General features: G+C 34.2%; 2 protein-coding genes across 6 annotated transcripts; one reads left to right on the top strand and one right to left on the bottom strand.

Annotated features, from left to right (window-relative positions):
• Nucleotides 1–1,751: 1,751 nt before the first annotated feature.
• On the top strand, nucleotides 1,752–14,536 carry LOC123219199 (pumilio homolog 5). 4 transcript variants are annotated; one of them, XM_044640997.1, is made up of 10 exons: nucleotides 1,752–1,923; nucleotides 6,019–6,653; nucleotides 7,403–8,814; nucleotides 8,915–9,056; nucleotides 9,187–9,294; nucleotides 10,664–10,876; nucleotides 10,994–11,104; nucleotides 12,656–12,850; nucleotides 12,976–13,147; nucleotides 14,197–14,536. In XM_044640997.1, the coding sequence occupies exons 2-10, from the start codon at nucleotides 6,027–6,029 to the stop codon at nucleotides 14,226–14,228; spliced, it is 3,012 nt and encodes a 1,003-aa protein (XP_044496932.1). In that variant the 5' UTR covers nucleotides 1,752–1,923; nucleotides 6,019–6,026; the 3' UTR covers nucleotides 14,229–14,536. The 4 variants fall into 4 exon arrangements, with proteins under 4 accessions (XP_044496932.1, XP_044496930.1, XP_044496928.1 ...); XM_044640995.1 differs by having other exon boundaries at nucleotides 5,956–6,653; XM_044640993.1 differs by having other exon boundaries at nucleotides 5,871–6,653.
• Nucleotides 14,537–14,943: 407 nt separating this feature from the next.
• On the bottom strand, nucleotides 14,944–22,111 carry LOC123219200 (chaperone protein dnaJ A6, chloroplastic-like). Of its 2 annotated transcripts, none has more exons than XM_044640999.1 (8): nucleotides 21,953–22,111; nucleotides 21,374–21,535; nucleotides 18,892–19,021; nucleotides 18,673–18,730; nucleotides 16,704–16,746; nucleotides 16,494–16,542; nucleotides 16,304–16,384; nucleotides 14,944–16,190 (listed from the first exon to the last, which is right to left on the bottom strand). In XM_044640999.1, exons 2-8 carry the CDS (start codon nucleotides 21,478–21,480, stop codon nucleotides 15,339–15,341), a joined length of 1,320 nt encoding a protein of 439 aa, XP_044496934.1. In that variant the 5' UTR covers nucleotides 21,481–21,535; nucleotides 21,953–22,111; the 3' UTR covers nucleotides 14,944–15,338. The 2 variants fall into 2 exon arrangements, with proteins under 2 accessions (XP_044496934.1, XP_044496933.1); XM_044640998.1 differs by having other exon boundaries at nucleotides 18,892–19,033; nucleotides 21,953–22,110.
• Between the last annotated feature and the right edge of the window lie 1,937 nt (nucleotides 22,112–24,048).

Below are 24,048 nucleotides of genomic sequence, written 5' to 3'. Positions count from 1 at the left end.
AATGATAATATTTATTTTTTATTGAAATTACAAAAATATCATAAACACTTAATATAAATATTATATTACTAATATATTTTTACTGGTTTAAAGCATTACAGTTTATTTTTTTGAGGTATAATTATTATTTTTGAAATTACTCAACGGTATATTGAATTTTAAAATATTAAAAACATTCTTAAAATTTGTTAAATTTCCAAAACCCTTTAAAATTTCATTAACACCCGAACATTTTCAGAATTTGTTAGCCTCATAAAACATTTGAAAAATAGAAAAAAATAAAAAATAAGAAAAAAATAAAAATGAGAAGAAAAGAAAAAATATATGTATATAAAAAAAAAATTATGCAAAATAACTTTTTTAACTTTTTACTTATAAAAAAAGTCAAATAAAAATTTGATTTTTTAAAATTGAAGAGCAGGGAATTTGTCAACATAAAAAATAAATTTTATTCAAACCATTCTAATCAAACCCTCAATAAATACAATTTTTAATTTTAAAATATTATCAAAAAAAATTTTAAATTTATAATCTATTATACTTAAATTTCTTAATTGTTATTAAAACAATTTCTTGTAGGAAGATATTAATTAAAATCGGCAAAATTTTGTTCGCGTAAACGTTTTTAGACAAACGTACAATAGTTTAACTTTTATAAACAAATTTTTTTGTAACTCCAAAAAAATCCTTTGGCTTATTACGTTATTTTTAACAATTCCTTGTGTGGGATGTAAAGGGTCGTACATAGTGTATGAGTGCGTACAAAGTACGTGGGTGAGTACAGAGTGCGTGGGTGAGCACAGAGTGTGTGGGTGCGTACGAAGTGGGTACAAAGTACGTGGGTGTGTGAATGTGTGCGGAAGACGTGAGTGCGTGTAGGGTGCATACACACCCTTATATATATATATTAAATAATATAATATTTAAAAAATATAATAAATAAATATATATATATATATATATATATATAAAAGACACAGTGAGAGTGCGAGGGTGTGCGCACCCTTGCACTGTGTCTTATTTATATATATATATTAAATATTATATTATAATATAATATAATATTTAAAAAATATAATATATATAATATATATTTAAAAATTATTATTATTTATATATATTATATTAAATATTAATATTTAATATATATATATTTATTATATTATTATATTTTTTATAATATAATAATATAATAATATAATAATATCTCTGTACGCACCCGTACATACCCACGCACTTTGCACTCATTCACACACCCTGAATGACCCTTGACATCCTACACACAGAATAGTTGAAAATAATATAATAAGCTAAAGGATATTTTTAGAGTTATAAAAAAATTTACTTATAAAAATAAAATTACTATATACTTGTTTAAAAACGTTTACGCAAAAAAATTTTTACTGATTTTAGTTAATATCTCTCTTGTAGGCTTGGGAAATAGTATTTTGGCCTTAATTAAATTTAGATACTTATTGTGGGAAACCAAACACAGCCTTACCAGTACTGTCGGATGCGTCTTTCTTTCTTGGAAAATTTTACCAACACGTGTCAAGTTTGACGTCTACATAACCTTTGTTTTCTGACAAAACTACTCCCCAAACCTATAAAATACCATCGTACTTCGAAGGTTAGAATAGTCATTCTCCTTTCGTACACGTTTCAAGTAATGCACTGCAATAAGCACAGGAAAAGGTCTAAAAAACTTGAACCCTGGGCTACACTTTGATATTATTTTATTATTACTATTATTTATATATATAATTTTTAAGAGGCAATTGTTTCTCCAAAGGAACAAAACTCTGTCTCTCTAAGACAAAACCCAATAAAACAAAACATTTGTGGAGTGTTTTTCTTTTTGTTTCAGATATCTTCAGAGTTTTGTCTCCGACACAGCTGGGATTCTTTGTTTCTAACTTCTAGGTTTGCTTTCATGTCCTGTTAATTATTTACTGGTGTATTTGTATACATATTTGTATTTAATTTTATTAATTGTTTTATTTATTGATGGTTGTGTTTAGTGTTTGTTGTTTGTCGGAAAAGTTTGTGACTATTTTATTAACGGGTTGCTTTTGCGTTTGTTTAATTTAGCTTGTTTTGAGGTAAAGTTGATGCCTTTAAGATTAGTCGGTTGTTGAATTTTGTTTTGGTGGTCGTTTTTGTGTTTAGCTATGAGTTTTGGCTGATGGGTAGACTTCTTTTTGGTTTAGAAATGAGAAATATTTTGGGTTTGTGATTTTAAGTGGGTTTGTAGTTCTGTTCGGAACTTGAAGTTGAGTGAGAGCATGAAGATTAGGGGCTGGGAAACTAAATTTCGTGAAGAGTAAGTTGGTGTTAGGTTATGAGGATTACAGATTACTGAGTTCTACGAATGGGGATTGAGCTGGTTGAACTGGAGAGCGGAACTGCCTTGACGTTGTTGTTGAGAGCAGACCCTTGTGTACTAGGGAAAAGTTTCAATTAATATGAGCTACAGTGGTGAATATCAATGGAGTTTTATTGACCAAGTGTTGATAGCTTTTTTATTTTTTGTCTAGTGATTCATTTTTGTTAGTTCTCAAATGTTTCTTTTGTTTCTTTAAGAGTGTTGTGCTGCCACTTTGTTAAGTTATGTTGATTCATTTAGTTGCTGTTGTTTGTTGGCATTTGCTATCATTAATACATATGAAACTCATTTTAATATTCTGAATCCATTGATTCACATTTCAAAAACTTATTTTTCTTTCCCTAAATTGTATGTTGTATAAAAGCAGTAGTTGAATGATGGTTACTGTCTTGGCTGTGGTATTCCCCCTTTGTGATATGTTATTAGGAATTGAGAAGATTTGAAGCAAGTATATAGTAGAGACTTTATTAACAAAATTTGAAGTTCTTGCAAGAAACAATATAAACAAGAATAGACATGGTCTTTAAAAAGAACATGGTTAAATAAAGTGGTAGCTTAATGGTATAGTGAAGAGGGATTGAAGCAAATTACTTAATGGCTAGGAAGTGAATGTGCAAAGAGAATGGAAAATGAGATGGCGGCCACAAATGAATTTGAAAAGTTTGTCTACTTTTGGGCCTGGAGGTGAGTTGGCATTTTGTGGGCATGAAGGTTTTGTTGTACAACTTGTAGTTTCGGGTCCTAGTTAGATTGCCCTAGAAATTGTTCTTGAATCTTCCTTGCTAACATGTCTAAAATTTGTGTGAAACAACTTATTTTTCTCAAAATCTTTGTTATTTGTAATTGTTGATTGTTTTCTCTTTTTGCCATAACAATGGGCATATTTATGTTATTATTCGTCTTTAGTTGGCTAAGGGACTGTGGTTGGCAAGTTGGAATGGAGAAGTTGTCACAAAATTGGCATGGATTTTTAGATAATATGTTTCACACAAGTCCATTCTATATGTCGTGAAGGATTTTCAATGGATTATAATAAAATTAAGTTGTTTGTTTCCGTTCTTGAGTAAAGAAAATTAAATTCCCCTATAAATAGCTTAGTAGGGTTGTTAAGGGTCAATAGATCACTTGTAATTGTGTAGAAGGAGAATAATTAGTGTCATTGGCCTAGAATTTTGATGTAGCAAAATAGCCCATGCGACACCCTGGCGTCGCCCTTGAGTGGGGTAAAGCTCACATGTATGCCATTCATCGACCTTAGGTTCACTCGATTTGTCGTGTCATGGACTTGACACAAATTTTCGATCAGTTTGTGTGGGGATAACCTAATCCTTTCTTCATTATTTACTATGAAAAACTCTAATCGGCTTGGCTCTTGCACTCCCTTTTAACCGAGCCCATCCTTCCTAAAGAGTCTTTTGAAACATTGCTAATATAATTGGAGTAAACACATCCTATGTCTTAGTTGTGACACCTCACTTGAATGCTTTGCGAAACCACATAACCTTATATGCTCTTCGCCCTGGCTACTCTTGCCCTGATGTTGTAGAATAAGGTCGTGACATTTTTCCATGCCCATTTGTATGCCTTTGTGCATATCATTCTTGCAAGCATCGACTAGATAGTTGTCCATGTTTTAGCTCGTGGCACAACCTGATGACAGGAGGGATGCCAAGTACCTTGAAGCATGACTGCATTGCCATGTCAATTCACTGTGACACCCCAAAAGATGATTACTTTTGCTGATGGCATATGAGACTTTTCCTCTTTATGTTGTAGTATCATCAATGCCCAAATCTGTCCGTTCCACCATGCATCTTGTGCATGCTTGTTTGACTTCACACATTGCATGCTTTCAATGTTCCTTATTGCGCCCCTGTGTGTCAACTTTTCATTCCTTACAATACTTAACGTGTGTCTTAGCTGCCTGAACTTATTCTCTCAAGAATAAGGGAGACCAATTCTTCCGAGATCATTTAGAAGGGAACGCCATAGTGTTGATGCCTTTATCTTGCTTTGATACTATTTTTAATGAGTCTAGAGTCTTGACGCAACGGAGTGGCCCGTGCAGCACCCTAACATCACCTTTGAGCAAGGTTAAGCATGCATGTACTTAATTCATTGGCTCTATGTTCACGGGTTTTATCTTGCTATGGATTCATCAAGGAAGCGACTTCAACTGCGAACAAATTTTTGCAAGAATGGCTTAATCCTTTCTTCCTTGTATGCTATGAAGAACTCCTATGGGCTCATCTCTATACTCCCTTTTCATGGTGCTCCTCTCTCCTCTTAATCCTTTCTTCCTTGTATGCTATGAAGAACTCCTATGGGCTCATCTCTATACTCCCTTTTCATGGTGCTCCTCTCTCCTTGATATCCTTTTCTTATGCCAAATGCATAGCTACCAACAGCAGCCAGAGAGGCTGCAGTCAAAGGGGCAGCATCTTGCCCACGGATTCACTAGTTCCAAATCCCAAAGATTGAAAGTCAAATACAGATCCTCTAGTTGCTGCGTGGATATAAAGTTTGGCCATTTGGCTCTTTCAATGAACGAAGAGGGGTAGGAGAAATAGAATGTCGTTGTCTTGGAGGATATTTCTTTGGATGTATATGAAGGAGCTGTCGCTTGGACCAATAATTTTCAGTTACAACTCATAGATTTTGACTTGTATATGGGAGTGGAGAACATATTTTGACATAATGCAATTAGTTGGGCGGTACTAATAGCAACACTATGGAGTATGCTTTGTCTTGTATCCTATAGCCATTAATAAAATGTAATTTTGCCTTGAGGCTTAGGAAGCACTTCCAAGGACATATTAATGGCTATGACCCATTCTCTTTCTTATGGAGATTCACTTTTTGACTGAGGGATATGTTTTGCATTTTTTAATAGTGCTGAACTTGAAGATAAACTAGTTCCTCTAGTCTTGTTTAGGTGCACTTGAGTTGGGTTAAGGCATTTTCATAGTGATCCCAATTGAGTCAGTTTTGAAGAATTTGATGTTAAACATACTAAATCCGATAGAGTGATTTGTTTCCTTATGCTCAATTGATTATGCAAATTAAAAAAAAAAAAAAAAGCTGAATTCTTATATTTATAATTTGTTTTATGCATGCCTATCATGTTATTATGTTGTGTAGATGTCTATTATAATCCACTAAACATGTCAAACTGTCAAAAGTTTTTCAGAATGATATGTGAAAATTACTATTTATACCTTAGGTTACTGAGTGCTTGAACACTTGTACCTCTGTCTGTAGTTACATGGTTTTTACATGGGCACTTGATAAAAATGAATATTTCTTGAATCCTGCCTCATTTTATGCTACAATGCAGCCCCTTAGAGTGATATACCATATTGTGATGGGAATTAAACCAAATATTTTTGAGAATCAAATCATCCCGAACCCAATTAATTGGGTTGTATTTAAGGATAAACTTGCATCACCTCATATCTAAACCTGGGGTGCTGGATGTGTGCAGGTATTTTGCATTTTTGTTATAATGTTCAGAAAATGTTATATTGTTTAATTGATGAACTTGACATGGTATCACTGTTGGGGATTAGTTTGAATGTCCTTGTGTCAGAGCAAAAAAGTGGCTAATTATCCCCTAAATCAAATGGCAACAGAGAGCCCTATGAGAATGGTGGAAAGTGGTGGAGCTAGAAACTGGCCATCTTCCAAGGATTCTGCAATGTGTGGTTCCCAATGGAAGAATATGGCAGCAGAGGAATTGGGATTGCTTCTGAAGGGGCACAGATTTCATAGAGACCAAACAGAAATGATTCCCAATCGAAGTGGTAGTGCCCCACCAAGTATGGAGGGTTCTTTTGCAGCTATTGGAAACCTTTTTGCTAAACAGAACTCTGGTCTGAATATAGGCTTGGAAAGTATAAGCGATGATCTTGGACATTATGAATCTGAGGAGCAACTGCGTTCTGATCCAGCCTACTTTGCTTATTACTGCTCTAATGTGAACTTGAATCCACGACTTCCTCTACCTCTTATTTCACGAGAGAATAGGCGCTTGGTACGCCATATTGGTGCCTCTGGCAATAATTGGAGGTCTACTACATTAGATGATACTGGCAATAGAACCTTGCATATGTCTCGAAGTTCCCTCTCCACTCATAGGGAGGAACCAGAGGATGATAGGTCTCCTACACAAGCTTCAGACAACAGAGCAGAAAACAGTTCTGTATTTATGTCAGGACAGAAAACAGGTTTGGTTGGGCGGCACAAAAGTTTGGTTGATTTGATACAGGTAATTTTCTGGGAATTATTAAATGCTAGTGAGTTACTGGGAAAGTTCTGAACGGATTGAGGCCTGACTATTGGTTTAGGTGGTGTTTATGTGACAATAAAATTTAAAGGAACTCTAGAGGGCATTTTGTTAGTGTACTTTTAAACTAAGATAGTTTTTGATATTATCTGTCAAAAAGAATCCAAAAAATGTTTTCTATAGATTTTAAATTAGTTCTTATGGTTGTATCCTAAAACTTTGAAAACTACCATTTTGCTTAAGATTTTCTCAATAATTTGTTTTCGTAAACCAAGAAATATATTGGGATTTCATTCTAAATTCCCTTTGTTTCCTGGTCATTTCACTATGGATTAATGACCATCATGCTTTCTCAGTACTTTTGCTATTAATTGGGATTTTAAACATGTTCCCTTAGTTTCTGAATTGTGTCAATCTGAACCTATGATCATCATGCTTGCTCAACTCTTAAATCTTCTCGGGCACTATTTTCTTTTCTTGTGGTTTCAATGTTGTGTACCACAAACAATTGGCATCTTCTACATATTTTGCGACTTTGATTAGTTTTTCATTTGCCATCAACTTGGTAGCTTTATGAATGAGAGTACTATGTACCAGTGTTGAGTTCTTGTGTGACACTGTATCTTTTAGGTTCTGCTCTCCACTAAGCTGAAATCTTGAGTTCACAAAATAATGTTGTCATTTTGATTTGTATAGTTGATGTTTTGCTTCATCTTCTGGTGTCTTTGTAGGAAGATTTCCCCCGTACGCCTTCTCCTGTATATAATCAGTCTCGCTCCTCAAGCCATGCAACAACAGATGAACCAATTGATCGTGATGTTCATGCTGTAACTTTGGATGTTTCTGCTATCAACATTTCAGATGTACCTGGATCAAGTAGCTCTGCTGATGTTTGTGTGGATACATCTTCCTTAGATTCACATGATATTGCATTAATATCCAAAAATGATCAACTGGCCACGTCTTTTTCTAGTTCAACAGGTCCTGATGGAGCAGGGTCTTCTCAGAACTCACAAATTGATGATAGAAACACAAAAAATGCTGGTTTGGAGGATGATATGTCTGTTATTGTTGCTTCTCATTCAGAGAGAATTAGGAAGAAACAAGAAGAGCAGCAGTATCATGGGAGAGTCATGCTGCAACAGTATCCGTCTGAACAGCAAGGCACCCCGTATCATGTTCACAGTCAAACAGTGTCACCAGGAACAAATCATATCCACAATGGCATGGAAAAACTCTCCCATGGTCACACTAAATTCTCTTCTATTGAGGTACAACCATCGATGCATTCCCCTGGTCTAACTACTCCCTTGTATGCGACAGCGGGAACCTATATGCCATCAGGCAATCCATATTACCCGAATTTTCAGCCATCTGGTATATATGCCCCACACTACAATATAGGTGGATATGCTCTGAATTCTGCATTTCTTCCGTCATTTGTTGCTGGATACCCTCCCCATGGTCCTGTTCCTATGCCATTAGATCCTACTTCAGGTCCAAGCTTTAATATTCGAACTACTGGCGTTTCAACAGCAGAAAGCATACCACATATGGGTGATTTCCAACAGCAGAAATTCTATGGACAACATGGAATGATGGTGCAACCTTCTTTTGTGAATCCTGTTCAAATGCCATACTTTCAACACCCTTTTGGGGATGCATACAGTGCTTCAGTCCAGCAGGTTAGGTTGCCAGTAAGTAATGGTGCTGGGGCTCAAGCGGATTCTTCGATACAGAAAGAGCCATCTTCTGCTGCTTATATGGGTGATCAGAAACTTCTGTCTCCACCAAATGGTAGTCTGGGTATTCCAAATTCTAGAAAACTTGGAATCAGTGTTGGTGGTTATTATGGGGGTCTTCCAGACATGGGTCTCATGGCACAATTTCCAGTGTCACCTATTTCTAGTCCTGTGTTGCCATCATCACCAGTTGGTGGAATAAGTCATCCAGGTCGGCGAAATGATCTGAGGTATCCTCAGGGTTCACATAGAAACACCAGTATCTATCCTGGATGGCAAGGGCAGAGAGGAGTAAACATCTTTGAGGACTCCAAGAGGCATACATTTCTTGAAGAACTGAAATCCAGCAATGCGCAAAAGTTTGAGCTCTCAGACATAGCAGGACGTATAGTAGAATTCAGGCAGTTTTCTTTACTGAGTTTGTTTTCCTGAAACCTTACATCATGAGATTGTTGTACTATCTCCTTATGAAAATTAATTTGCTTGCATATCTCACTTCAGTGTGGATCAACACGGGAGTCGATTTATTCAGCAGAAGCTGGAACATTGCAGTGTTGAAGACAAGGTGTCTGTATTCAAAGAAGTTCTTCCACATGCTTCAAAATTAATGACCGATGTCTTTGGTAATTATGTTATTCAAAAGGTATGTTTTTCAACAATATGTGGTCCTAAATGCATAATTTTTTTTAAGCAAATTATCTTGCTGACCTTTTTAACTCTATAGTTAGCATGTTATTGATTTTTTTTTTTGGTTGAATTCTGATTCATTGCAGTTTTTTGAGCATGGAAGTCCTGAGCAGAGGAAGGAGCTTGCAGACAAACTTGTTGGCCAGATGCTGCCTTTAAGTTTGCAGATGTATGGTTGCCGTGTGATACAAAAGGTGGGCCAAGTTTTTTAAGAGTATCTCTTTAAATTTTGTGGTGTATTGGCTTCCTCTAGAGCAATTATTATTAATTTTCTGGTTTCTGTGAGCCTTAAAGTGTGAGAGGCGTGAGCTGTTCATGATATTCAGCCAATTGGTGCTGGCTTTAAAAGCTTTTAGCCTTCTTTTATAGGCCTGCAGGCCTTATAAATGATAAGAGAAGGACTAAACGACAAAAAGGAAATACTTGTTTCTTTGCCTTTGGAATGAATTGGTTTTATCAACTGCTGAATAGGCTTCAATGCAATGATGCCCATGCCATACTATACTGAGGAGTGAGCTGGGCTCGAATGAAGTAGACCGCTGACTCCACCTATTAAAGGGCCTTTGAACCAGTTAATTATGAGATGTTTGAGTGGAATCTGAGAACCGACAGATGCAACATCACCCTTTTTAGGAGTAGACTAGGCAATCAGAGAAAACTTTTATTGCAGAAGAAAGACATTGAATTAAATAAGAGCTTCTGCTGGGAGTATTGTGGGAGGGGGACGGAACTGGTCTCTCTGTTAGAAAGATCTGTTTTGTTTATAAAAAAAAAGGTATCCTTAAAGGAGTGATGGCATATTGGGGGCTATACTCTTCATTCTGGATTCATTATAACTTATTTGTGTGATTTTGTCTACTAATGATGGTTATGCCCTCAGTCAAAAACTATTTATCACCACACCTGGTATTCTGAGACAGTGAAGCTTGATTTTTTCTTTTTGCCTGAATTGCCTGATTCTTTCTTTCCCCCACAGTGATACGCTTACTCCTTTGACTTTGATAAAATCTTTAATTCATTCTAAAATGTCCTTCCATTTTAATAAAATCTTTAATTCATCCAACTATGCATGAATTGACTTTTTGATTATTCAATAAGTGGGGGAACCATTGAACCATTTGTCTGTTAGATGCAAATGGATTTGTACATTACTCATAATAGCCTCAAAATATGTCAAATTTCTGAAATTATTGAAAGATGCTTTGTAGCAGTACGTTGTTGAATTATGGATTTTGTGGGGCAAGCAACTTGTCTAGTCTTTTCTGTGTTAGTTATATTAAAGCTATCTGTGTTTTCGTCATAATTTTGTATGTATATTCCTGCTTTTAGTTAGTCTTGTTATTCCTTTTATATTACATATTATCTTACGACCTTTACTTTTTCTTGGTGTTTGTGTGTGTGGGTGTGTGGGTGGGAGGGTCTTCTGAAATCTAAGGGCATGAAAATTTATTTTTCTTAGAAAGAATGAATCACTTTTTGTTTGAATGAGTTCCAATTTTTACCATATATTCTTCAGTGTGAAATATTAATATCATTTTCTTTGAATTTGAATTCTTTTTCTAGGCCCTTGAAGTCATTGAGCTTGATCAGAAAACACAGTTAGTCCTTGAGCTTGATGGGCATGTCATGAGATGTGTACGTGATCAGAATGGGAATCATGTGATACAGAAGTGTATAGAATGTGTACCTACAGAGAAAATTGGATTTATTATTTCTGCTTTTCGAGGTCAAGTTGCCACACTTTCTACACATCCATATGGTTGTCGTGTTATTCAGGTAATAGAAACTCAATTTCTTGGTTGTGCTGACTTCTTTTATTTATTTATTTGAGATCTCATTTTATTGTTGAAACTATTATTTATTTATCTATTTATTTATTTTTCTTTGCAATAGAGAGTTTTGGAATATTGTTCAGATGAACAACAAGGTCAATGTATAGTGGATGAAATTTTGGAATCCGCACGTATTCTTGCTCAGGACCAGTATGGGAACTATGTTACGCAGGTGCGTAATATGTGCTTTGTGCTGTTTACTTAATTTTTTAATTGTTGTTGGATAGCATCAGCTGTCTATTAAGTGCTTAGAAACAAATCAGATTCTCATAAAATGAAGTGTTTTTGCTCCTTTATTCCAATGACAGGCAGTTTATTGTTGGATGCGCCTCAAACTGACTTCGGTGAACTAGTTGTTTACCAAGCTTAATCTTCTTGATTAGATTTTGTTGTTCTCTTTAGCTTTAGCACCAAGTTGATATACTTTGTTAAATAATTGAGGCATTGTCAGCCTTTTCACCAATGGTCTTATGATCTCACCAGCTCATGATGTAGATGATTCTTCATTATTTGTTTGCTAGTTATCTGTCAAGATGGTTTTCATATCTAATTTGTACCAGACAGAAGATTAATTCATGGGCTAACAGCTTCATACATATCTGTCAAGATGTTTGGCTTGTAATGCTATGGTGTGGAACCTTATTTTTTAGCTTCATTTAAAATTCATGGGTTTGTTCTTTATCTAGACACGAGTTTTGTAGATATTGAGTATAAAAAATGGAGTAATGCAATTGACTTATTCCTTCTGTTCCCTCAAGTTCGAAAAGTGGTTTTTAGAAAATGAGGGGACAAAGTGGAGCTCATTGCCTACTTGAAGGGAGTAGTTTTTCTGTAAAACATGCCTTAAGTATACTGCTATCTCCATAATATATTCTTAAATATTGCTTTAGATTCACTTAAGTTAACCCAAGGGCTTGGTCATACTGGTAGTAAATAATATCTAAAATTGTTCTCAGCAATGCGAATGTTATTAACTCCATTTATATGCTTTGACGTCACTTAATGCATTGCATAAAGTAAATTTTGATTTTAGGGAAGTTCTAGCCCCCTTAGTTGGTCGTAGCGTATCATAAGCCTATTACAAGGACTTGCAGATGGAGTCTCTTTTTCTGGCAATCTTTGGTGGAGCAAACATATGGTGACAAATCTACACCAGAATCGAGAACATTTTGGACTTTATATTCACTATGATGTATATTTTTTCCATTTTTTCTTTGAATTGTGGATTAATTGATTCTCAGATTTTTGGGATCTGCATTGTGCATTTTTTGGTTCTCTGATTTTGGATCTAGAATTCCATGCCCTTCCAAAAGGAGTTTTTCCATGGCTTTTATTCCTACTTCATATCTGGTATTATTTTGTTTCCTAGTGACAAAGATGAAGGAAAAGGAACTTTATTCTTGAGAACTAAGACTGAAGAACCCTTTAGAAAGTCTGCCTGTGGTCATCCCCCTTTTACTTTCAGCTTATGCAATCCTTGACCCATGAGTTGTATGAATTCTGATGTTAAATTTATTAGCTTGCTTCATTTATTAGGTGTGTGTTTTCTGTATTATCATCTGTCTTGAGTGCTATGCGTGATTTCTATTTTTCAGTTGGTCAAAGTCATTGTTTGTCTGTAGATTTTTAAATTACCCACCTTTTTCTGTTTTATTTTCAAGATAGTTCTGGTCTCTCTGATGGCTTTACCAACTTTATTATGAATTGTTCATACTGCTTGCAGCATGTTCTGGAGAGGGGAAAATCCAATGAAAGAAGCCAAATTATCAGCAAGTTGGCTGGAAAAATAGTACAGTTGAGTCAGCATAAATATGCTTCAAATGTTGTTGAGAAGTGTTTGGAGTATGGTGATGCCGCTGAGCGGGAGCTCTTGATTGAGGAGATTATTGGGCAATCTGAAGAAAATGACAATTTATTGGTGAGACAAATTAAAATCTTGATTTACATAACCTACTATTATTATTTCTCCTTCATGAGCTTTGTTGAGGTGATTTCTTTTTTCTCTTGGCTGACTCTGGGAGGTCTTGAATTTCCATGTGTCAGATAATGATGAAAGACCAATTTGCTAACTATGTGGTACAGAAGATTCTTCAAAAATGTAGCGATAAGCAGCGAGAAGCATTAATCAATCAGATAAAGATTCATTGTCAGGCTCTGAAGAAATATACTTATGGGAAACACATAGTTGCTCGGTTTGAGCAACTTTACAGTGCAGGTGCATAAAACCTCTGACATTAGTGCATACACATATTTGCAATCATTTGTTATGTTATTTTCATGTCTATATGCTTGGGGAATGTTTGTTTGCTCGTGTAACCACACTATGCATGGCTAACTGAAAGAAGTGAAAATCTCTAGATGGGACAAAGTATTTGCATTTGGATAAATCATTTCAGAGGAACCTTGTGAGTTTGCTATGCAGTGGCCTCAGTCTTCGTCAATTCATCAATTTCTTTCTCTTCTTTTCATATTTTTTCTGTGTTCAACTTCCATAGTTTGACGCGCTTTATCATACATCCTGTTATCTGGATTTAAACATAAAATTCACTATAGCCGTTAATGGTTATCTGGATTTATCACAAGGGTCACATGCACTTGATATTGCCATTCATATATAACATCAACTGTAGACACTGCATGCTTTATCATGAACATTTACAGAAGGCCCATGCTTACTGGTGCGGATTCTTTGTGTATACAGTTATATTACTTCCACCTTGTTTATCCAATAGGGCATGATGATAATTCTAGTGTGTGGATTCTTTGTGTATACAGTTATATTACTTCTATCTTTTATCCAATAGGGCATGATGACAATTCTAGTGTGTAATATTCGTCAGCCAGAGTATGTTGTCCGGTCCTGAATTTATATGACAAATTTTGAGTGAACCTCACTTGTCATTTGGTCACACTGCTGGCAATCCTAGTCACAAAATTCATCAAAAACCCCTCCTAAGAATTACCGAGATCATCATAGATACTATTGAAATAATGAGAAGACTACCCTTGAAGTTTATAATTTTTGTCACAAACCTCCTTTTAAGAGAGGTGTGTGGAGTGCTGTAGTTAGCCAAGCTTCAAGATATTGTTTGTTTGGAGGTGCCACACTGTTGCCAATGTAATTTTTCTTGAAAAAGATTAAAAAAGTACATGGCATGTCCGTTACTAAGGATGCATGTGAACGATATTTTGTTATTGTTGCTTGTTCCTTGATTTGATTGCACAAATGGTAAAAGAATGTTGATGTTGAACTCTGATGTGCAGAAAGCCAAGCCTTAGAAAATTCAGAAGGGTAGAATGGCATAGCAGTTCGCTGGACATTCGGGAGGATTTGCTGGCAATTGAAAAATATGCTACTTTGATATCAGATTCTAATACTAGCCAGTTTGACAAAGCTAATTAGTAAATATGTATATGTAATACATGGGATATGAATGTTCAATCTGTGTATATTAGGAAAGAATGATGATTGCTCTTATCTATAGTATTGCTTTGGAGTTGCTTTTTTTATTTCATGTTTGGAAGTGAGGGGGTTTTCTGTAGGGTCACATACAAAATTTACTTTAAATTCAATCAATTATATGATAAAAGGATGCTTGCATGATGTGGTGTGTTATATTATATTAAGTAAATGATTTGAGTCTATGCAGTTTGGAATTTATTGTCATCATGTTCTTCGATGTATGCTTATGGTTGTTGCAGTGGAACTTTTTTGCAACTCTTGTTGAATAAATCACAACAAAGATAAAGATTACCTTCATAATCACTTTCTTTAAAACTTCTAATGATAAGGAATGAACCCAAATAAGTTGTATGCCACATCCAAATTATATAACTGAGTCAATTCCATAGGTCAGATTTCTTATCTGTCACTCTTCCCTTCAAAATAATGTATCTTATTATTCTATTTTTAATTTAAAATTATTTAATATGTTAAAATATATTATTTATATATTTAATTATGTATTTTAAAAAAGATTGCACAAAATTTTATGATAAGAATATCCCCACTCGAATGAAAGATTGCGATCAGCAATATCCAGGTAATATAATCTGCCAAAATTTGAAAAAAACCAAAAGGGAAGATGGTTACGGTATTACACCTTTCTTGTCATAGCATGACATCCAGTTCGAATATTTTTAATCATTCTAATTCACACTCTTTTCTGATATCAAAGGTATCCATCCAGGTCCAGCACTGCAACTCTAAGCTTCCAATGAAGATTATCAAGAAAAATATGTTTGGTATTGGAGTCCACTGTTTTCTTCCTTTTTTAATTCTAGAGATTGTTATCTTCCTTCCACATCTCAACAGAGATTTCCGTGGCTCCCAAGTATCGTTCATCAAACCAGGATATGATTTCCAGGATTAGAAAATTAAATGTGAAAATACTACGCACATCCAACTATCTTCTGCTTGCTGTTTTTCCCTTGCTTAGATCAGCAAGCTCCTCAATGAGCTTTTTTTCTTCACTGCTCAATCTTTTTGGGATTTCAACTTGCACCCGTACTAGCTGATCTCCTCTCATGTTGCTTTTATTTAGTACAGGAACCCCTTTCCTTGCCATTACGAGTGTTGTGTTTGGCTGTGTCCCAGCCGGGATCTTCAAATCAACCATGCCATCCACAGTCGGGACTTTGATTGTACTCCCCAGAATTGCATCTATGTATGAAACTTTGCAGTTATACAGAATATTGGTGTCATCTCGTTTTAGTACAGGGTCTGGGATAACATCAATAACAACAAAGAGGTCACCAGGAGATCCACCTCTTCTTCCTGCATTCCCTTCGCCACGGACCCTTAATCGACTACCAGCATCCACACCAGCTGGAACTTTCAGACTGATCCGTTTTGTTCTCCTCACACGTCCATCCCCAGAACATGTGTTGCATGGAGTAAACACTTCTCCAGTGCCATTACATGAAGAGCAGGTCATTACCTGCTGGAACACACCTAAAGGGGTCCTTGCTGATGAGACAACTTGCCCTTGCCCACCACAGGTAGTACATTTAGATGGCTTTGTCCCTGGTTTTGCACCTGAACCATCACAAGTTCCACAACTCTCAAGGCGTGTTACCTCAATCTCTTTTTCAACTCCAAAAACTGCTTCCTTAAAATTTATGACAAGGTTGTAATATTCATCCTGTCCATCAACTGCTCTGCTCCTGGAGGCTCTGCCCCCCATACCACCCATTCCACCCATACCACCCATGCCCTCAAATAGTGATTCAAACAAATCAAAAGGATTGCTGAAATCCTGGTATAGTCAAGTGAATTCCAACCATGAGAAGTAGGTTTTAAAGAGTATCTATATAAATAATGTAATCTGAAATGGATGGTCTCATATAGAATCAGCAGATTTTAACTTACCCCCATGCCCATATCGGCACCTTTAAGTCCAGCCTCTCCGTAACTGTCATACAGGGATCGTTTTTCATCATCTGACAAGACCTGCAATAGAGAACACCTTCATCACTTGAAAAAGCAAAGTACTTCAAAACATGAACCAAGGCTTGACCGCAAATAACAAACTGAAATAACCACCTGATGGACGTTTTACCTCATATGCGTTGCTTATTTCCTTGAATTTCTGTTCTGCACCAGGTTCTCTGCACAGAGATTAAAAAAAATTCCAAATAAACAACCTTGTTTAGATGGTCTCAAATTAATAGAGACAATGTATCTAGCAAAACAGACTGAGCATGTTGAGACTACTGGTGCTGTAACAAGGGGAAAAAAGGAACAGATTAGATAAATGTAGGGAACGTACTTGTTCACATCTGGGTGATAATTCCTAGCAAGCTTCCGATAAGCTGAACAAAGAAATGAATATATGAACAAGTAAATATTAATTGATGAAAAATAAGAGGCCATGCCAAAACCTTTAATAAGTCGGTCACAGAGGGAATAAAAATGCAGAAATTACAAAAGCCTCTAATTTGAACAAAATTACCACTTAATCAATCAGGTACATAATTCAACAGATAATCTTTTCAAAAATTCAACAGGGGGATTTTGTCAGAAGAACTTTCTCAAACCATAATAAATATATCTCTTTTTTTTTTTTCCTTTAGATATATGTAACTTCATTCTGCAACAAGGCAGGATAATCATCTTATAAAGTAAAACGAACCAGACCAAGTAATGTAGGACATACGGGAAGGGTGCAAAGGGCTATCTAGTCCTTCACTTTCAATTTTTTAGAATTGAATTGTCTCAGTTGAATGAAACTTTATTTCATTGTTTTGTTAGGATTAGAAGTATTAGAAATATATTCTGAGTATGATTTGATCTCTTAAACCCCTGAATAGAGGCTTCTAACACTTGCATGCGTGGTTGAATAGGAAATATGATTTGTAGTTTCTCCCTATAGCTTATCTGTCCCTCTCTTATTTCCTCTGGACTTCTCCTCATTCATTCTGTTATCCCTAATATATCCTTATTCCCTCTATTTCTTCTGTTCTTTTTCTGGTTCCCTATCACCATGTCTCTTCTTTATCGATAGCTCAGTTGGTTTAGATCTCTTATAATGCCCACACTAATCAACAAGTTTAACTAGTGTTTATGTGAGGCTGGCATGGGGTTGGGTCTGTGAAAAAGGACAAGAGAAGAAAAGACAAAATGTTCTTCTTCATTAATTTTGGATTATTTCAAATTCCAGGCTGAATATATCATCATAGGCCACAGTACCATAACCAAACAGATATTTTATTTTATATAGATCAAATTTTTAAGGACCAGAGAAAATCAAATCACTCCATAATATTTCCTTCAATCATCCAAGTGAAAAAAGTTTGGACATGTCAACAGCATAAATGCAACGTTATTTCCAAATATAAGCATGTCGACTACTTTTGGTTGTTCCTTAATCATAACTTCAGGGAAATTAAATGTCAAGTATCATATCCACAATCAATTGAAACAGTTTTCAGTACTATGTTTCAGACCAGTTTTGATATGTCCAATTCAACTTATTTTTACATCATTTTTTCTCAGATAAAAGTTATATTGAGGATCACAAATAACTCATTACCAGTATCAGCCACCAATCTGACCATATTGGCACTGCCAAACCAGGAAAGAAAAGTCATATTCTAGCACAATAACCTAATGTTCATTTTTTTAAGTTATGATTTGTACTGAGCTCCATATTGACTTTCTGTATACATATGATTTTATCATAAAAAGTACCTAACATAGTTTTCCCACACTGTACTCAACATCATGATATGACACGCTTCCTTTTTTAAAGCAAAAATAAAAGAAAAACGAATTACTGAAAATTGTGGCACATCAAGAAACAAATTCTTTTTCGCTGTAAACTTGAAAGGGCAAAACTCGTAAGCAAGTGCAATAAAAAATACACAGAGAAAATGTGAAATACAAGTATTTTGCACATGCAGATAAAATGAAATACACAGAAAAACAAGATATGATGGAAGAAAAAATTATTAATGAATTGCACAACAAAGTGGGGAAAACTGCAAACATAATATGGAATAACTTGCATTTTTGAAATTAGTAATTCTTTAGGCTTATAATTTAGATCACCACTAAAGCCTGATTAATTTTAAAATCAGAATGATTGAAAAAAAAAAAAATTCATTTTGACATAAAAATAAACTGAAAATTTAGAAATAAACGGCATGGTTAATACTCCATTAGAGACTGACCATAAGTTTAGTGTAATAGAACAGTTCAGACAACATAAAATGCAACAGAAAAAGAAATTTGCATACCACTTTTTATTTCAGATTTACTGGCATTTTTTGACACCCCTAGGACAGAATAGTAATCCTGCATGTGAGAAAAAATTATTCATTAATAGTGAAACAATTAAACATCATTACAAAGTATTTGAAACATACATTTAAAGACCGCAGAAAGTATAAACGAACAAATATAAATTTAAGCTTCCTTCATCCCTAGGGAAAGCCAGAGCTTATTCCTTTACTCACCGCATCAGCTCTAACTACAAATTGTGCTCCTCTACGGCGATGTGAAGTTTGAGATGATCCCACATTAGACGACAACAGGAAGGAATTACGTGAAAATAAGCTTGAATTTGCAGCCGCCAGACAACTTAGCCTACCCATGACACTGCAAAGTGGTAAGATATACACTACACATGCTTCAAAAATTACTAATTCAGAAGACTGGCAAAGAAAAATAGTGCAATAATATGCCATGCTTCAAAAAGTTGCTAGATAGAGACAAGCAATTCCTTCTGCAATCAGATATCAAAAACGAATCAGAATGCAACAATCTTCTCAGTGATAAAAGCCATCATCTTGTTTGTTAGCATATAGTGTGTGCAAGTTGGATTCTTATAGAAGATACTTAGAACAATGTCTAGTATGTAGGGGTGGATTCGAGCCAAGCTAGCTTGAGCACAATTGTTAACTCGGCTCGATCGAGTTGGAAATAAGCTCAACAAAAGCAAGCTCAAGCTTGAGTCTAATGGATTGTGTACTGTTAAACTTGAGCTTATGAGGTGCTCGACTCACCAAGCTTCGAGTTAAAAAAAAATCGATTTGAATCAATCAAAATGATGTCAAACAACGTTATTTTGGCTAATTTTGACTTGGCTACAGTACTGAGCCGAGCTTAGCTTGGTACTATATCCGAACTTGAGTTTAGTTCCTCACAAGCTAAACCGAGCTTGAGCTAGTTTAAGGGGAGTTCATCCAGCTCGAGTCTGGGCTTGAGCTTGACTCTTTCACATCAAGCCAATCTCAAGCTAACCCAAGCTCGAGTTCGGCTCAAATTTACCCCTACTAGTATATGCATAGGACCTAAAAAAATCATGACTAGGGATCCAATTGCCCAAAAATTATGTAAGTTACATACATAAAGCAAATTCTGAGAGACTGTTCAGAAATATTCTGTCCCAACCACTGGATCAACCACACACATCATATTTTAACAACCTAACACCCAAAAGAGACAAGGAGTTTCATTCCAACTACCATATGTCGACTAAAACAACTTCAAATAACCAACATCCTTTAACAACTAACCACCTCAGCTATGACATTACATTCAGTTATTCTTTGAGAATCCAACTCTGATTAGGTTACCCTTCAATTGTCATGGTTGAAGATATGAAATCCCTAGCACATACAAGTGAAAACTTGTACACATTTTGTTTTAGTTTAGCAGGCTTGAAAATTAGCAAAATCTATGAAGAACCTGAAAGTTACTGAAGATCTAAAACTTTTAGGTACATCATATAGTCATCTATTGACCTTAAACATAAGTGGAAATTATAACTACGTGGACTCCCCGCCTGTTTATCAGCCCATAAGAATTGAATGCAGTGCACCCAGTGCATGTAGTCATATAGAAAGGGCAGGAGTTTGACATTAACAGTATTAAGAGTTCAAAGAGCTTCATAGATATGCTAAGAAAATCTACAGATATCCTGCAGAAATCATGGTCCTTTAACTAACACTTTAGGACAGGGCTCCATAATATGGAGACCGATGAGGGGGCTTGGACAGATGCTAGGCAAGTGGTTTGCTTTTTAAAGGTTTGGGTTCAAGCCACCTCATGGGGAATTCCATAATCAAGAGACAAATCAAATTTCAAACTTAGATTTTCCTTCACTTTATCTCGTCTATAACCAGTTCCTGTGACCAAATAAAATGCTAAACTTAGTTTTTCCTTTACTTTATCTTGTCCATGACCAGGTGAGCAAATCAAATGTTAAACTAAGTTTTTCCTTCACTTTATCATGTCTACAGTAATATTCTGTTGGTAATAACTTCTCTTGTGGTGACCAAATAAAATGTTAAACTTACTTTTACCCTTACTTTATCATGTCTATAGCCAAGTGAGCAAGCCAAATTAAACTGAGTTTTTCCATTACTTTATCATCTCTAAAGTAATATTCTGTCGGTAATAACTTTTCTTGTACTCCCTGTCACTTTTACTAAGGCCTTCAAAGTGAACTTTCTTGCTTAACCTATTCTGTATCATGTACAACTTTGAGAAAGACCATAAATGTTGGGTAAATGTTTCATTTTCTTAAAACTGATCATCTACATAACAGATACTCATGAAAGTTCTAAAAGCAAGTAAAATCCATAACAGGTCAGATAAAAGCAGTGCAAGAGAGTTCAAACAATGCAGATGACAAATTGAACATAAAGGAAAATATTGGTTGAAGACCACATAAAAAATTCTCAAAAAAATTTGAACATTCTTCACTTAGGAAGATCCAACAATTTAATCTTGATACATAATCACATAAGGACAGATATTTGGCAGCAAGAAACATTGCCTTCTAACACAAACCTTCTCATGGTCTAAACATACACTAAAAACACAGTGCACACTATCACCTATCTGCAACACCAAAAGTAAAGACTAGAAGCTAAAGTAGGTGATTCAATATTTCCACAAATAGAAATATAGAAATTAAGCAGAAACGCTCACCAAGACTGGGATGTTGATGCCCTGATTGGGATAAAGGATCTTATCATAAGCTGAGGACGAATACCCCATTGAGCAACTGATGTAGTGCCACAAGGTATAATGGCCATTTAAGATGTTCACTAAGAAGCCTTAACAAGTTTAATCCAAATATCCTTCTGCAAGCTGAGAACATAAATTTCAGTTAATAGAACTTATAATCCACTGCCCTCATAAATTATTGCACCTGTCCACATTTTCGTTCTCTTATTTTTTTTGCTGCTGGGGTTTAATGTCCAACAAAAACAAACCCCACTTCAAAAATAAATAACAATAATATGAGAATAAAAAATAACTTTAATCCTAAATTAAAAAAAAAAAGAAAATAAAAACAACACCCAACAATTTGCAGCATTAAGCCATGAACTCAATACAAATTTTCATATATTTGTTTTCAGAAAAGCCCAAAAAAAATTATATATTCGATAGTAAGAAAACGAAAACAGAAATATACATAAAACAATAAAACCAAAAAAAAAAAACACCATTAATTCGGAGCAGAAAATTAGGACAGATAAAGTGAAAGGTGAGTACAAAGCGAACCTAATTGATGCCTTTGTGAGTCACTTTGCGTGGGTTGGCTCTCACTTACGTTGGGTGAGAGTGAGGTCGGTGAGTTTTGTCGCAGAAGAGAAGCGCAGGAAGAGGTAACCTCGAGGATGAGGCTAGACTAGAGCCTTCTAATTTCACTGGGGAAGAAATTTTGTAATTACACTTCCCATCCCCATTTTTTGACAAAGTTTAAGATAATACTCCGATTTTCAAAACCAACATTTTCTACCCAACGTTAGTCTCCATCAACTTGATTTTTTATTTGAGCAATTTTGACATAAAATGCCAATTGCACCCTTCTAAATAAAGGTGATAACAGAATGAAAAAAATTGAAATTAAAACTATTTTTATCGAATAGAGGGTTTTGTAATTTTTAAGTATAATAATTGATAATTTTTTTACCATTGAAGTATATATTTTTGTTTGTAATTATCAACAGTCAATTAAAAATTACCATGCCACGTGGCGAGATGGAGATGGATATCTTTGTCACATCTCTATGGAGAGGAACATTTTCTTGTCTTTATTTCGTCTGTATTGTGGAGAGTGGAGAATAAATCTTGATCTTATTACTTGAATTTAACTTTGTCTGAATTCATGTTTCTATGTGATTATATATAAAAATACTAACTTTTTATCCTATAATTAAATTATTCAATTTTTATATTAGTTTTTTATTAAGGGTAATTTATATTTTATTATTTATTATTAGCTAGTTTTTTTATGAGTAATTTATGTGTACAAATAATTAGTATAAAATTAATTAAAAATAATAATATATTATTATATGATTAAATATTATTTTATTTTAAAATTTAAATTATATAATAATATTTTTTCTAAATACATATATTCATAATTTTATTATTATTTTATTATCACCAACATAATAGATTAGAAATTATACAACCCGTCATTGTAGCAGGTTGTACAAAACATTAAAAATTTAAAATATAAGAAAATAGATGTCTATTTTATTAATAATTAAATTAAAAATTTTATATAACATAAAAAAATTGTAATAGGATAAAAAATAAAAACTAAACTTATTTATAAAAAATAAGTTGAATTCTTATAATCAATTTCATCTATATAAAATAATAAAAACTTAAATTTAATCGAAACTTCTATATAAGATAATAAAAAGGCCAAAGGATTATTTCTCACCTATAGTATGTCGTTTTTCTAAGTTTTTTCTCTTTAATTTTGAAAATCCTAAATACTTACTCATGACTGATTAAAATTAACGGTAGTAGAGATAAAATCATCATTTTATTTATAATATAAAAAATAAACTAAAATATAATTTCTTTTACCCCCTCTAAACTTTAAAAACTAAAAGTTTTTCTCAACCTAAGTTTTAAAAAATGACAGTTTTCTCATAGGGTTTAGTTTCCTCCTCCAACGTTAATCGAACATCTAAATGGGTGGAGAGAGACTGTTAGAGAGAGAGGTTATCGACAATGACACTAGATATCTGGAAACTAAACCCTAAAAGAAAACTATCATTTTTTAAAACTTAAATTGGAGAAAAACTTTTAGTTTTTAAAGTTTAAGAGGGCAAAAAAAGAAAAAAATTTAAAAAGTTAGGGTTTCATTAATTTTAACTATTTAAGATTTTTAAAGTTAAAGAGAGAAACATGGAAAAACAATATACTTTGAGCGAGAAATAGTCCTTTGGCCTAATAAAAACTTAAATTTAATCTAAACTTAATATTTAAATATTTATTTATAACAGATGAAAGGAATTGTTGGAGTATAAATTTTCAATATAGCACACTTTTATTAGAGTGTAAAATGTTATACATTAGAAATATGAACTTTGACAATTTTTTTCCCACTGTATATAAAATCTAATTATTAAATTTTAACTAAACTTAAATTTTAATTATACCATAATAATAAAATTGATTATAAATTTTTAACTTACCATTATAAATAGGTTTATTTTCATTCTAATTACAATTTAATTTTCTAATATATTTTCTTTTATTAGATTTCATTTTGGGGAGTCGTAGTAGTAAAGGCACGTGACAATAGCGACGATGACCTGTGGCTTCGGCTGCTCCAACATTGAAAAAAAAAA

Source organism: Mangifera indica, chromosome 6 (genome assembly GCF_011075055.1).
Source record: "Mangifera indica cultivar Alphonso chromosome 6, CATAS_Mindica_2.1, whole genome shotgun sequence".
Lineage (NCBI taxonomy): Eukaryota > Viridiplantae > Streptophyta > Magnoliopsida > Sapindales > Anacardiaceae > Mangifera > Mangifera indica.
This window is presented reverse-complemented; position numbering and strand designations above follow the sequence as displayed.